This window comes from Strix aluco, chromosome 1, assembly GCF_031877795.1.
Source record: "Strix aluco isolate bStrAlu1 chromosome 1, bStrAlu1.hap1, whole genome shotgun sequence".
NCBI classification, from domain to species: Eukaryota; Metazoa; Chordata; class Aves; order Strigiformes; family Strigidae; genus Strix; species Strix aluco.
In genome coordinates, this window is record NC_133931.1 from 38597007 (window position 1) to 38611981 (window position 14975).

Consider the following 14975-nt stretch of genomic DNA (forward strand, 5'->3'; position numbering starts at 1 on the left):
CTCCGCAAGGCTACGCGCGGCGACCTACCCAGCAGCCACCGGGCTCGGAGGAAAGGGGTGAAATAGCCCCGCCTCCGTCACGTGACTGTCCCCGCCAATAAGGCGAGGCCCCGGCGGAGGTGCTGGTGGTTGCTCGATGGCGGTGGGGAGGCGGCCCCGGCATCGGCCCCGCCCGCTCAGAGCGCGGCTCCCGCCGGCGGTAGGGGAGCGGCAGCGGCCCTACCTGGTCACCGCTGCCCCGGCGGTGACAGCCTGCCCGGAGGAGGCTCCTCTGGAGCGCGGGAGCTGCCAGTGTGGGAAGCGCTTGTGGCCTGGCCGGGGGAGGGGGAGGTCCCAGCGGAACCGAACGGCGATGCCAGGTGGCCGCTGGTCTGTCGGCTGCAGCACCGCTGGGGGCTCCGGGCGGAGTGTCGGCTGCGTCACCTTCAAAAACGTGCAGGAAGGTGCTGCCGTGCGTAGCGTGGGGGGGGGTGTCTGTGGGAGCAGGAGCGGTGAGAGGCGGAGCCGGTGGGAGTCGAGCGGCGCGGGCTGGGCTGCCGAGGCACAGGGGAGCTCGGGGAAGGTGTCCCCGTGCTGACCCGAGGTTTACGGGTTGCTCAGGAGAAGTTCGCAATTTCGGAAACTTAAACGTTTCAAAACTGAAAAGGTTCAACTGTCATGAGTGGAGCAGAGGAATGTGAAAACGAAAAACCTTTGCAACTCGGGGGGGAGGAGCCCAGATCTTCAAATAGGATTAAGAGTTGCTTAATTAAAATAAAGTTGTCCGGGTCTCAGGGGGTGGGGACTACCCCCTTCGGGTTTCAAGAGGGGGGTAGGGTACTGTGTCTCCATGCAGGATCAGGTGTGGTTTACACTGTGTTATTTCACAGTACAGTTTACACTTGAGCAGCAAATTCAAATTTAGGTGGTGACTATCTATGGAAGGAAAGTTATACAAACAAATAAAACCAAACCAAAGGAACGGAGGGGCCGTGTTTCCTGCCAGGCGGGGTCCTGCGGCCCTCTCCCAACTACAACTCCCGGCATGCACAGCGGCGCCGCCAGCGCCGGGGGGCGGGGCAGACCGCCGGCAGCCAATCGCGCCTCGCCAGGAACAAAGCGCGCCGCGAGTGGCGGAGGGGTGCGGGCGGGCCCGCGCCAATCGGGTTGTGGGGTGGTGGGGGGTGCCGGGGTCAGAGCGGGCCCTGGCGGGTGGTGCGTGTGCGGCGGGCCCTGCTGCCGCCTCCTCCCGCCTTCTCCCGCCTTCTCCCGCCGCCCTCCGTAGGCCGTGCCGTCCCCGCGGGCGATGGCGGCGCGGGGCTGAGCTGCTCCGCCGGGGACGTCTTTTGCGACGGTACGGGGCCGGGGAGGGGAACAGGCCGCGCCCGGGGGCGGGAACGGGGGACCCTGGGGAAGGGCGGGATGGCCGTGAGATGGGGGCGGCAAGGCCGGCCGAGGTCCCTCCTGCTCTCCCTAACCGCGTCCCGGAGCTCACGTCGGCTGGTCGCTGGAGGGTCGTGCCTCTGCCGGCCGAGGAGCTTGGGAGCTGAGCCCTGGGGCCTTGTCGCAGCCGGACTGTCAGCTCCGCCGCTTAAGGGACGCTCAGCGTGACAGCAGAGGTGTGAAGCTCTGGCGGTTCCTCTTCTGGGCCTCCCCGGTGAGGACACAGAGCGGAAAGGGAGACCGACAGAGATCTGCGGTGCCTTTGTTAAGCTTTGGTCACAAAGCTACAAGAAGGAGAAAAGAGCCAGTACCTGCCTAACTTATCTGCTAGGCTCCCAAATTCTGGATAACTTCTTAAAACTTTTAAAACAGCTTAGTTGTTTTTTCATTAAAAAGAATGTCACGGGTCCTAGTTCTCATAAAATTGGTTGTTGTAGGTGATGGAGAAGGTAAGGACTTGTCTCCTCGGTTGTGGCTGAGGAGAGAGAGAGAAAGGTCTGGGGAGGACGTGAGGGTGGCCTGATGGGATAGGATGTGGGTAACATTTGGCTTCATGCTTTTTCAGGAGATTAGAAGGAAAAAGACAAGGTGATCACAGTACGGAGAGTTGTAGTAATGATCTGGTGCTTGGGACGCAGAAGTGGAACTTGGAGACTTTGGTTAGCATCAGCTCCACAACTGACTTGATATTTAAGTTTCAAATAAGTTTCTTTGCCAAGTGTGAAAAGTAATTAATAATACTTAACAGAGATTTTTTTAAATTTAGCGTTGTCTGCTTTGAAAATATAAATTACTGTTTATTAATTGACCTGCTGTATCTCCCAGTTGATCTTTGGACTTGTGATAGTCAAGAAAAATAGCCTGGAGAATAATTGTTGGCATGTATTTTTCACATTAGCACTGCCGTTCCTGAAGGAAGGACCAGTGATTTAAGAGATTAACAGCATTATTTCTGTGTGAAAATGTCAGAAAGTCTCATAACCCAATTGCATATTTGTGGTTTGTTCTTTTTGAGGAGTATGATTAACTTGTGTTGCTGAAAGGCCTGCCTTCAGTAAGAAAACAATATAATGTTTGTACGATATTGTTTGGGAAATTATGTTAAAAGAGTGTGACCACTTACAAATTTAATTAATTTTATTTTTATGTAAGAGAAAAATGAGAGAACAAAAATTAACAATACATATTTACTCATACTTTTGTGCCTTAAGAAGAGTTACTCACATGTGTTGGTACTGGCAACACCAGGACCACAGTTAGTATTTAGTAGTTTCAGAGGCATGTAATCAGTCTTTTGAAGGAAACTAGTTTTTACACCAAGATGTAGCATTTTCTCTGAGTAAACTTAGGTTCTTGTTGTCTGTTAAGTAGTTATTCCCTATTAAGCAACTCTGGAATCTGATACTCTCAAGCTAACACGTGTCTCTTTTGAAATTGATATGGTGGCTCGGACTTCGGCTGGAGCAAGGTGTGACCTGCTTGCTTTCTTTTTATTGAGAGGACACTAGTGAAAGGAAAAAAAAAAAAACACCAAACAGAATTCACTCTCCAAACCCCTTTTGCCTTTTAATGAGTATGGCATTACACTACTTATTTGATATATAGGTCCAGATTAAAACTTAATGTTCGCTGTTCTTGATGCAGTGTTAATGTTTTGCTGGCTTTTCTGGTTCATTTTTTTGTGTAAATTTTGATTATTGCTAGAGGTACTCTGAAAATACATTTTTTGATTTTACACGTTTATACAGAAGGATGTTTATAGACTTCTAGGGTGCCTTGTTGTGAGAAAACTATGGATTTCTCAGAAATATTTATCGGTAGTGTAAAAAGACCAACACAAACATACTCCTGTAGCGGCTGACTGGTGTGAAATTATACATGGGAAACAAATCAAAATATTATTAACCAAACTTACTTGTTCTCTGCATAGGAAGTTTAGATTTCCAGTTTACAAATTTCAAGATCCACATCCTTATCAATTCCATCCACATTCCATGAATTCTAGTCCTTGTTTTTTTTATACTTTTATGCTCATAACAAATCGGTGCCTTTCTGCTTTTGTCTTATCTGTGTTTTAATTGATGATAAATGTTGTGCTATTAGTAATACAGACTTTTTTTTTAGCAGGTATTTTGTATGCATGGTGCAGAAAAAATGAATTCTACTATGAGTGAGGAGCCTGATGCACTATCTGTAGTTAACCAACTCCGAGATCTAGCGGCTGACCCACTGAACAGACGGGCCATTGTTCAGGATCAAGGATGCCTGCCAGGTCTTATTTTGTTTTTGGACCATCCCAACCCTCCAGTTGTTCATTCAGCTTTACTAGTAAGTATTCTGGACATAAATTTGTATGTCAGTAGGATATTTTGTAACTCTTTTGATATATCTTTAAAAAAGCAAAAATGTAAAAAATAAAACCTGGTTTTATATTATGTCGATATTCATTATACATGTTTTCTTAAAAACATATATTTCAAAAATTGTTTAGCAATGACACGTTATTCCAGGGGAATTTATATTTTTTGAAATAGATAATTTACTTTGCATTTTTTCCCTAATACAGCTATTTCACTTTTTGTGTGGAGGGAGGTAAGCACCCTTAAATCTCTTTCTTAAGATGAAGTCACGGAGCTTGGTAAATATACACGGTGATTCAACATTCATCTTGGAGGAAAAAAATTTAAAATTGTAGGATAATTTAGGTTTAGGAAACGACCTCCAGAGGTGATAAAGTCCAATCCCATCCTCAAATTAAGTGTACTCAGATCTTGGTTCAGGGTTACATCTGCTTGATTCTTGAACACCTTGAAGGATGGTGTTTCCATAACCTCTCTGGCACCCCAATCCAGCATTTGACTACCCTCATGGAATTAAAAACAAACACCAGCCCCCACCCCAAACCCAAAAAAAACCCCAAAATCTATTAATATCTAATACAATTGGTTCCAGCTTTTGTCTGTTTCTTCTCCTAAATTATAAATGTTAAAGTCCTGATTCTAAATCCTAAATCTAAATACAAACTTAAAGTGTATTTCTTGCTTAGAAACAGGACAAACAGAAGTCAAAATTTTGTTAAAAGTCTAATTCAATTCTTCTAATAAGATTTTAAGTTACTAAAATTTATGTGGTGCTCTTTTCCATTTTTATGTCATTATTGAATTCTAAACAATATGAAATTAAGGAGTAAAGAGCTTTGGGTTTTCCATACAGTATACATTATTCTTTATACCATTAAGATCTATCTGTACCATAATTCTGTATTTTTCATTTGTTTTGCTTTCATAGTGGATAATGGTGGACAACCTGGAATTACTTCTCTGATGCTCTTTTGGATTCAGGGAATGAGGTCCCATAATCCAGGAGACCTGTGCCCTGCCAATTGGTTTTTAGGTTAGCCTTGCCATAGCATTTGCCAGACTATAATGTTCTTCACGGCAAGAACTTTGAGTTGATTTTACAGTTCTTGGGAATACATTGTATTGGTTTTCTTTCCAGTGTGGTTTCCTTAGGTTGTGTTCTTAAAAGAGGATCTTGTTCCAATGTCTCCCTCTTTTTCCTGCCTTTTCTCCTTTGGGCTGTGTATTCTCACTGCCTGCACGGGATTCGGTAATCAGTCTGTGATCACGTTACAGAAATTAACTCTACATAAAAAGGACTGACTGTCAGATTGATGAGGACTAATCCAGTTTGCAGCATGATTCCATAGCCCCAAATACTACTCAAGTTGTGTTGTAAGGACATCTCATTGGGTGGAAGTGGGAGACAGCTGTGTGTTTCCATTTAGTGCTAACCTAGAGTTAGAGTGGATTAAGAATAAGGATTGAGAGGAGACCGTGCTATATCCCAGGACCCTGGCTGCAGTCAGAAATGGACTGGTTTACTGTGAAAACATGTTTTTGTCTGCTACTCAGGACACTTGGTGTTCATGAGTTCTTGAACCTCTTAGGTTCTGTATCTTTTAATATCTTTGCTGATAACTTTATAGTCTTCATTTCTGATATTTTTCCATTCTGAAAGGTTGTTTTGGTTTGGTTTTCTTTTTCTAACCATCCCATTGGTCTAAAAGGTGCTTTCATTTGAATGAGAATCATTAAATGTAATGATTTTCCATTAAGTTTGTACCTAATAAAAGGTTGTACAACACCGACTTTAAATTTCTTATTGTATTATTCTGCAATTCCCATAGCTGAAATTATAAATAATCTGTATGAATCATAATAGTTCCCTATGTAACTTTTTTGATATGTTGTAGAATCCTTCAGGGATGGTGTTTTCCTCCCCATGTGCAGTTTCAGTTCAGTCCTTTCTTCTGTCTGATCAAGAGCTGGTACATTTTTCTGTAGTTTTCTCTAGTTCCGATTCCAGGAATTCTTTATGATACAATTCAAATGGTAAAAGTGTGAATGTTTTAAATTAAAAAAATCAGAAGTAACCCAGGCAGTACTACTTTTTTTTTTATTTCCCCTCTTAAATTTGGACTAAAATTTTAAAAAGTAGGACTCTGAAGTTAAGAAACTACATTAACATTTCACTTATGAAACATTAAATGTGTCTTTTGTTATTAAGATTGACAATAGAGTATTTTTAGATTCAAGTATGGAGGTAGTCCTATTGATTATGATGAAATTACTTGTGAGCTTAAAACTAATGTAGGTAAGTGTTTTGCTGAAGAGAGGCTGAGGCAAAGTCCATAATAGTAATCCTTCTTATGCCTTCAGTAGACTGCGATTTAATAAGTAAATGATCTCACTTCTTTGAAGGTGCAGACCTTTGCATGTCCCATGGGGGCCAGGGGGAATAGGACCGACTTCCTAGTGTTGAAAAGTCAGGTCACTTAAGTTGTTCTGATAAATTTGTCTTTGGCCTTATTTTCAAGAAAGTGATGTTTGTGTGTAAAGAGTACGTGACAGATGGAAGAGCCTGCCTAGGTTTTGACTCAAATAATTAGCTGTTAAGAGAATGGGTTTTTCTTTGTCTGACGACATTATATCCTTACTAAATGGCTCGAACAGAGACTAATAAGAAACTTTTTCAACCAGTAAGGATACATTTCTTAACATGAAAATTAGTAGTTCAGAGCTGTCACTCAGGTATTTCCCCATAGTTGAAAAGTAAGAAAATAAATGCATATACAACATGTATAAACTGCAGTTATTGATACTGATCCACATCAGGAAATAGCAAGTATCACATTTAGAGTTTTTATTTTGCCAGACAACAGCCAGACTCTCTCAAAAGGCAATAAAATCGTCTTGAATTTCACCTAATATGTGCTGAAGTTGATTTAGAAAAAAACCCAGATAATTAGTTCTCTATCTCAGAAGGGATTAAGGAGCATATTATTTTTAAAGCAGCTATTGAGCAGCATAGCTATTATATGACTATATTTAAAGAACTAGTGCACTTCTAAACCCTGCTATCGCAAACCCCATTTTATAAACCATTGTATCTGTGTGTTGCAGGATTTTGCAAGTGCGGTTCTTCTACCTACATGAATAAAACACTGATTAAATTACAATGCACAGTACACTTTTGGAGGTTCCTTCTAAGAAAACTTTAGCACTAACAATAGAGACATGTCTCATGAAAAGGACTGACATTTTAACTGGAAGAGTATTATGTTAAGAGGATCATGCAAATATACAGTTGCTGACTGGTGTCAGCAGTGTGAAGTTCTGCAGAGAGTCCACCCTGAAAGTCAAATAAGCAAAACCTTGGGCAACAAATAAGTGTACATTCCCAGTTTAGGTGACAATAACCTAAGCAGCTTGCTGCTGCTTGTATTCTTATTCCTGTATGGAGTGATGAGTATTGCAATTAGTCTTCAGTTTATAAATGTGATAGACCTCTTTCTGTGGACAGTAGAAACTTGGTGGTAGTGAGTTTTCTAGTACTGAGGGAGCCCATAGAATTGATGGAAGTTATACTAGAAGCATAGTGTATAAAAATTACTTTAGATCTCAGATCACATAAATGTTTGTTGGAAGGGACTTCTGGAAGTCGTTCACTTCAGCTTCCTGCTTGAATTGGGACTGCCACCAACACTCAATCAGGTCAGTTGTAGCTTTGTCTCGTTGATTCTGCAGTCCCACTAGGTCATCTGTTCCAGTGTTGAACTACCTTCATAGTGCAAAAACTTTTTGTAATTCTGATTTGAACTTCCCAAGCTGCAGTTTGTGGCTGCTCCCCCTTGGTACATTGTCTGCTGCTGTAGAGGAAAGTTTGGTTTAATCATCTTCGTAAAGACTTTTTGAGTAGATGTAGACAGCTGTTAGATTGTCCCTTAGACTCTCTTAGCCGGTATAAACCCAGTCTCTCAACCTTTTCTCATAGATTAGATCTTCTGTGCTTTCTGTATATTTCTAAGAATAAAACAATTTTTTAACGTTCACAGTAGGTGATAATCCTCTTTATCTTCTTACTAGAACTCACATTGTAAAGGTTTTGCAGATGTACACTAATAAGAATTAATGATAATATACTACTGGACATATTGCTGATTTGCTGTGGTCCTCTTTCTTTTAGGCTCTCCGCTATTTGGCAGAGTGCCGTGTCAACAGAGAAAAGATGAAAAGTGAATTGGGTATGATGCTCAGCTTACAGAATGTAATACAAAAGTAAGTTTTTGATGGGTTGTTGGATCCAAAGAAAGTTTAAACATAACATTCTGATGCAAAGTAAAACCTTGACTATGAATCTGTAGAGTGAATTTTTAATACTGATTTCTTCCTTGTTGAAGTTATGTGGCTGCAAGCAATTAATGGTTTTAATTTTACAGTATAGCAAGTAGACCATAGTCTACAAGAAATATTAATTTGAAAGTCATTTGCCAGACAACAGATTTCTTGCCCTTGTTACAGGTAACTCATTTTGTCTCTTCCCTTTAGGTTCTCTTATAATCTTTCTCATCATTGTGTAAGGGTGCCTTGCACTAGTGCATTTAATGAAATTGCTCGGCATCTGCCAAGTTATTCTTTGAATCTTACTGTTGGGAAGAGAAATCGTATATGCAATGTATTTGTTTTGATGTATTTTTGAAGGTATGTATCTGCAGATCTGCGTTGAGGAAATGCCTTGCAGACAGAGTAGAGGTTAGCGAGGTTTGTAGTGGTCTCTAATTTCTTTGTAGAATGTGTCAACTGGGTTATGTCTCTTAACAAAAGCCAAGTCGCACATTTTAAGATTGCTAACTGTTGAGTCTTCAATACTGGAAGGTGTGTGGGTATATGCACACTGGAGAAGATGCCAATGTGCACATCAATAGAAAATAATATGATGAACTAAGACAAATCATTATTAGCAAAAAAAAAGTCCACCCTCCTCCAAAGATTAGTCTGTCATAGCAAAAATTAATTTGCCATTAAGTTATCAGAACGTGATTATTTTACACGCAGTTTGATAGTGCTCTAGTTAACTGGACTTTTCAGATGTGAGGGACTGTTCCACGAGGGAGGAAAGTCATATTGCTTCACTGAGATGTGTCTCAGATGAATGTTTAAAACAATTGTTTAGAGAAGGATGAAACACGAGTAAAATTGTGTATTATAGATTCAAGTGGAAAGCTTTTGAATCATTAATAAGTTAATTGAATCCCTAATGTATCACTTGTGGTATAAGTTACAAGTTTCTTTTAGAAAAAACCCAAGGCTAGACTTTCCTAGTTCCTTCATCCCATAGCCCTTCCACTTTGCTGGTGTACCTTTTGTTGTCTCTCTCTCTGACGCTGCTTATCTAAAGGTGTGAACCGGTAGAATTGGAGGGGAAATTCTGGTCTGTTCACAAGTCCTATATGATATGTGATCTAAGAAGGATTAAAACTGTTTACCTTTAAGTACTTCCTAAATTCTGCTGAAACTAACAAGATTATGTATTGGCATGACATTCAGCATTATGCCTAAATACCAACTTGCTACTCAGTTACCCAAAACACAGGGATTTAAAACAAATGTCTTAAACAGGATGATAAACTAAATGACAAGAATTAAGAGAGTCATTCTTAATTTTTTGAATAATGTAATAATTATAACTTTTAAAAATGATAGCTGTTTTTAGTAGGATGTATGGGGAAAAATGGAATTAAGTCTTACAGTATTCTCCTTTTTTAAGGACAAGCATAATTAAGGTAAAGTATACATAAGTCTTTGCTTGCTATTTTTATAATAACAATAAGAACTGAAATGTTTAGGTAATAACAGAAGCTTGTATTTCAGAATAACCTACTTTTAGTATATATTACATGTCTGTTTAGAGCACCGAGACATCCTTAAGAAGTTGTTGAAAGGGGAATGGTCTCTGCAGCTTATAAATATTACTCAGGAAGCAGTCTTTATTAAAACTTTTGTTTAAAGAATTTTATGGAAATCTCTTGGACAGCCTTTTTTTCTACATTTCAATTTCAGGGACCGAAAGAGTGTGAAGTTCAGAAACATGCAGAAAAGGAGAGATAAGTCAGTAAAAACTGGAAATCTTGTAGGTGTTCTTTTTTTCTAGAAAGCTCTTTGGCAAGAGTAAGAACATACATTTGATTTGTATGCTTGTAACATTTGGAAAGTGTGATATCATGAAAATTTAAATACATAGCATTTTCAAACACAAGAGTTTGTCATGTGCTTGTCAGGATTTTAGGCTTTAATGTTGACAGGAAATGCTGAAGCTTAGTTTTGTGTTGCCTGCAGAAATATGGAGAAAGATGGTAGAAAAGTGCTGAGAAGATAGATGTAGAATTATTTTTGTCACAAAAACCCAATGGTTTGGGATTGTGTTGTTTTGTTAGAAAGTCTGTAGGGGAGAAAACAAGGTCTCTCTTCTTTAGATTTGCTTTACAAAATGCAGATTCTAGCTTTTAATGTGATTTCAGTTTACCAGAAGTTGTATTTATATAATACTGTAGTCCTTTGAACTGAAACTAAACATTAATAAATGCAGTAATAAATGCTTTGGTCTTAAGGACTTCATGCTGTGCATTCCAGTGTGCTTTCCAGTATCTGTTTATCTAGCTCATTGCTCTAACTAATCTAAAATTTTTACTATTTCCACAATTTTAACTTGGGGTTTAGATTATTTTTTTGGTGATGTGCTATAAAAGTGCAAACAAATCATACAAAGAGGTATGAACTTCTGTCAGTGTTCTGCTTTTCCAGTTATTGCATGGTTCTGTCAAGTGAGACAGAACCCAGCATCTTCTGGACCAGAAGTTGTAGTCACTGTCTTTTAGTTCTTGGCAGGTTAAGCACATCCTGTGATCTAAATCTTTCTCTTTCATCAAAGATTTTATAACTCTCACTGTTCGTTTTCATTGACTTCTCACTTAACTAAATAATATTCAGTGGCTTTCCCTGTTTGGTACTGAATTGTGACAAACTGTACTCTGCCACTGATAAAGCTGTGTTACATCTTTTCAAGCAATGAAATGGAGCTCGTGTGCACAGAGGCAAGTCGCAAACAATATTTGTCATGTTTCAGACTTAAGTTGATGTTCAGCAGTACTGCACTGACACTGTGCTTAGGAAGTCAAGAGTTTGTTTAGAATTCCAGTTTTCTCTTGCTTTCAGTTATGTAAATCCTGAAATTTGAGGACTTTTCTCAACATGTGAGTGTCTTTTTATAAGCCTTGAAGGGCTCTGTATTAGAGACCTCAAGTTCAGGTGTGGAATTTCTTGTCATAACATGCCTACAGCTAACCAGTTGATGCCATCAACTGGAAAATAGTTGAGAGTTGATTTGCTACTTATGATTTCTTAGTACATGGGAGCCTCAGGCACAGGTCAAACCCCTTTTGTTGCGAGTAATACACGACCAATGGAAGAAGAATACAGCACTTGTTAAAGCTTGTTATCGTGAAGGTAAAGTATTATTTTCTTCATAAGACTACTGAGGGTGAGAATTAAAATTGAGTGCTACCTGTGTATTCAGTGGTAAGCAGTAAATTATACTCTGTACTGCATCATGTGAAATGGGTAGGAAATATTTGAGACACATCCAAGTTTAACTGTAGTTCTTCTTTGAGGTACCTTCATGTTCCATTTCATGACTTCATCCCCTAGGATTATCTGATCAGCTTTTTGGTATTTGTTTATAATAAGCATTATAGCTCATCTGTGAAAATCATTTTGCTGCTTAAAATGAATGTTTGGCTGACTCCTTAGATGATACTACATTTCACCTAAAGAACAAAGGATAGGTTTTAGGTTCACTGTGACAAAGATTTTCAAGATGTATGAACACTATTTTTTGCTAACAGAAGAGTAACAGATTTTGGATATAGTGACTGGGGCTTATAGGCTCTAGAGCAGAAATATGAAATGTCAGCTCTGAAGAGTACAGAATAAAAATTTGAAGGCAGTGAGATATTTATATATTTAGGATTTTTTTTCAGATTGAACTTGATTTGGAACATGTATGACTTTCTGAGATGCTTCATATGAAAGGCTTTATACACTTCCACATTTTCTAGGACATATGAGAAGCTGTTCAAGTTTCATGGAATACTTCAAAACATTTTTCAAATATAAAAGTTTCTGTTGTCCTATTCTATACTTTCTGTTTTTTCCCTTAGCAGGGGAGATTTCTATTTTGTTCATCCACATTTGCTTATTCTTAAGTGAAGCTTGATGCATCTTTCCATGTTATAAGCTAGGACTAGTAAATGTGTTGGAGAGGAATCAGACCATTAAAATTCCTACCTGCAGGTTTCCAGACCTTTCTTTTTCTTTTTTTTTTATGGCTGAGACTGCTTTAGTGCTATCACAAAAATGTTTCACTCCCTTGCCAGGTGACTGAGTACCTGTAAGAGTATGTGTAAAAGTGTTTGTGTAAATAGTTAAAAAGGAGAGGAGAAATTGAGGCTTATTGGAGAACGGTGTTTCATTATATTCCAGCAGTGATCAGCAGTTATTTAATATTGAAAACTGGTTTAGTTGCTGGCTTTATGAATTGTATGGAGGACTTAATGTGTCCGTATGGACTTTATAAAATGTTATTAGCAGCTTCTAGAATTAAAATTAATTAGGATTTATAGCCTACAAGGAAATATACTAATTTGTGTTCAGAGTGGAAGTGACTTTTGATGGACAGTAAAGGTCAAAGTTCATAATTTTTCATAATCTTTATGAGCAGCATAATGGTACTGTTTAAATATAACTAACATGTATTTAAAAAAAAAAAAGCCTGATGAAGAGTCAATATACTAAATAGCTCTTATTATGGAACGGCAAATTACTGAGAGTAAAATTCCAATTACTTAGCTAAAAGAGCTTTTCAAGATAGTCTTCCTTTGCCAGGGTGTCAGATTTAACAAGCTGAACTAAATCCAGTGCATTAATCAGCTCTTCCAATTTATTACTTGCCTAAGAAGATTAGGGCAATTAATATGTGTTTAATTAGAGTCCTTTGCAGATCTGGTAAAATACATGCAGTCTATAATTGCTGACTTCTTACTCAATTTTAATTTTTGGTAGTCTTAATTACCTATACTTTTTGAAAATTTAATTATTCATTGAAACAAGCAAAGTTCAAATTTATGATGTCTGACAAAAAAAAAAGCCAAGTATTTTAGGTGGTATTTGCTGAAATTAAAATCATAGGCATGTAGCATCACAATAGTTTTATCATTTTTGTTGTGTGACATACTTCTTTTTCTCCTTTGTGAGAAAGGAGGAATGACTGGGGGAAGAAAGGTCAAAGGCCGTGTATTAATTAGCAAGAAAGCAAACTACGTATTTAAAGGGATATCTGATGATGAAAGGAATGTTGCCTTATCATAACTGGCATCAAGATAATACTTTGTGAGAAAATATAGTTAAACAATTCTGTAAACTTTTCACATGTACTGCATTTATACATTTATGCTATTGATTGGAATACTTAAATTCTCATTTACAAAGGAGAAGGAAATACCTTTTTACAGACTGTAGAGATTTTCTATACCTGAATCAGTTAATAATGTTGTTTTTGTAATCCTTGGTATGTGGGGTTTTTTTACACATCAAAATTGAGAAACAGTTGAGATTGGATAATGGGAAGCATGATTCTCTTGCATGATTGTTTTTGGACTCTACCATACATGATAGTGTACTGAGTAGTTGTGGTTTTGGAGAAAAACATGGTTATCCCATGTCTTCTGTATTCCTGTGAGCAGGAAGTTCCAAAACCTCTGTGTCTAGAAATTGCTGTGTATCACCTGAAACAAGAGTAATACACACATCTGTCTATTCCATGTTAACTTTTCTGACCTTTCCTTTCCTGTTATTTTTCCCAAGCCTCCTTGTTTTCTGCACTTTGTTACATTTTGTCTATTAGAATGTAAGTGCTTCTACAAAATTACACTACTGGTTGCTGGTGCATCTCTTTGGGCTGTGGGGCTCCAGTCTATTCAGTGCTGTAGCAGTGTGCTTGTTAATAATAGATGGTCACAGCAGGAAGACATCTGCAGTCTGGTTTATTCAGCATTGTTAAACAAAGTGGCTTGATATCCCCCTCCTCCACCTCTAGGTTCTTTAAGGAATGTTTTTATTGTATATTTTGTTAATCTTACAAGTGTCACAAATAATTTTTTTGAAGTTATTTTTGAAAAAGCATCCTCTGCCAAAAAAAACCCCAATGAAATATTAGAAAATGTAAGAAACGTTAGTATGTCCTCTTTAAATATACCATGTTGTTTGTCCTAAGTGGATGAAGGCTCCTTTTGTCTGTCAAACAGCTTTCTGGTATTTGGAGGAGATTATATATAGGAAGGAGTGGAGGGGCAGAGGAGAGGGTGAGTTCAGTGCTGTGGACTACCTATGTTATTAAGGCATGTACTCAGTAAAAGTTTGTGTGCTTTTTGCTTGTGGGTCATGACAAACTAACAAAGGGTTCAGACTTTCTCCCAATTCAGCAAATGTTTTTAAAATGTTTCAAGACTTTTTTTTTTTGTATTCTTGTAGTATATTTAGTGTTATGAAGGATATAGGAAGTCATGATCTCAACACAGAGATGCAGGCACAGGGACAAATGGTAACAATAAATAAAACACAGAAAGCATTAAGTAATGAAATGGTGTAAAATCCTAGTTTTACAGTATTGGTTTTATCCTGGACTTTAGTCATGATGTAATGGGCTTTCTGAGAGAATGCTGACAGGTTTTGTGAGGTAAAAAAATAAGGTTTAAAGGTTTGGAAAGATGGATATTTTTTGTAAGAATAGTCCAAGACTTGACTGCCAACAATTCAAATATAACTAGTAATTTACGTGTTGAGATATTACTGTGGGTTTATATTTTGCAGGGGTTAATAGAAATTATCAGTCATATAAATAACTGTTCTAAAGTCTTATTATGAGACGTGCAATTTAGGATGAGCTTATTGGTTTTGTTTGTGTGTGTAGGATTGGTCACTGAGAAAATACGAAAGTGTGACCAAATCTAAGGGTGTGCGCTGTGCCCTACAAGATGTACTAGGTGTTCTGGCAATTTACTTTTGATGTTCCGTTTTGTCTTTTTTATCTTGGGACCTCTGTGTCAAAGAGGTGTTACAAAATCATCATTTATTCTTGCACACAACTTGCTTAGTGAG

At 38.6% G+C, this 14975-nt stretch overlaps 1 protein-coding gene across 5 annotated transcripts in view; it reads left to right on the forward strand.

Moving 5' to 3' along the window:
* Window positions 1-421: 421 nt before the first annotated feature.
* Window positions 422-14975, forward strand: part of ARMC1 (armadillo repeat containing 1) — a 34276-nt gene continuing 19722 nt past the window's right edge. Inside the window, exons 1-4 of one of the 5 annotated variants that reach the window (XM_074818287.1) lie at window positions 903-1333; window positions 1988-2081; window positions 3547-3750; window positions 7951-8042. In XM_074818287.1, the coding sequence (XP_074674388.1) occupies window positions 918-1333; window positions 1988-2081; window positions 3547-3750; window positions 7951-8042 (806 nt within the window). In that variant the 5' untranslated portion in view covers window positions 903-917. Of the gene's footprint in view, window positions 444-902; window positions 1334-1987; window positions 2082-3546; window positions 3751-7950; window positions 8043-14975 lie in introns of those variants that run through there. The other 4 variants (XM_074818296.1, XM_074818323.1, XM_074818306.1 and 1 more) reach the window with 4 other exon arrangements.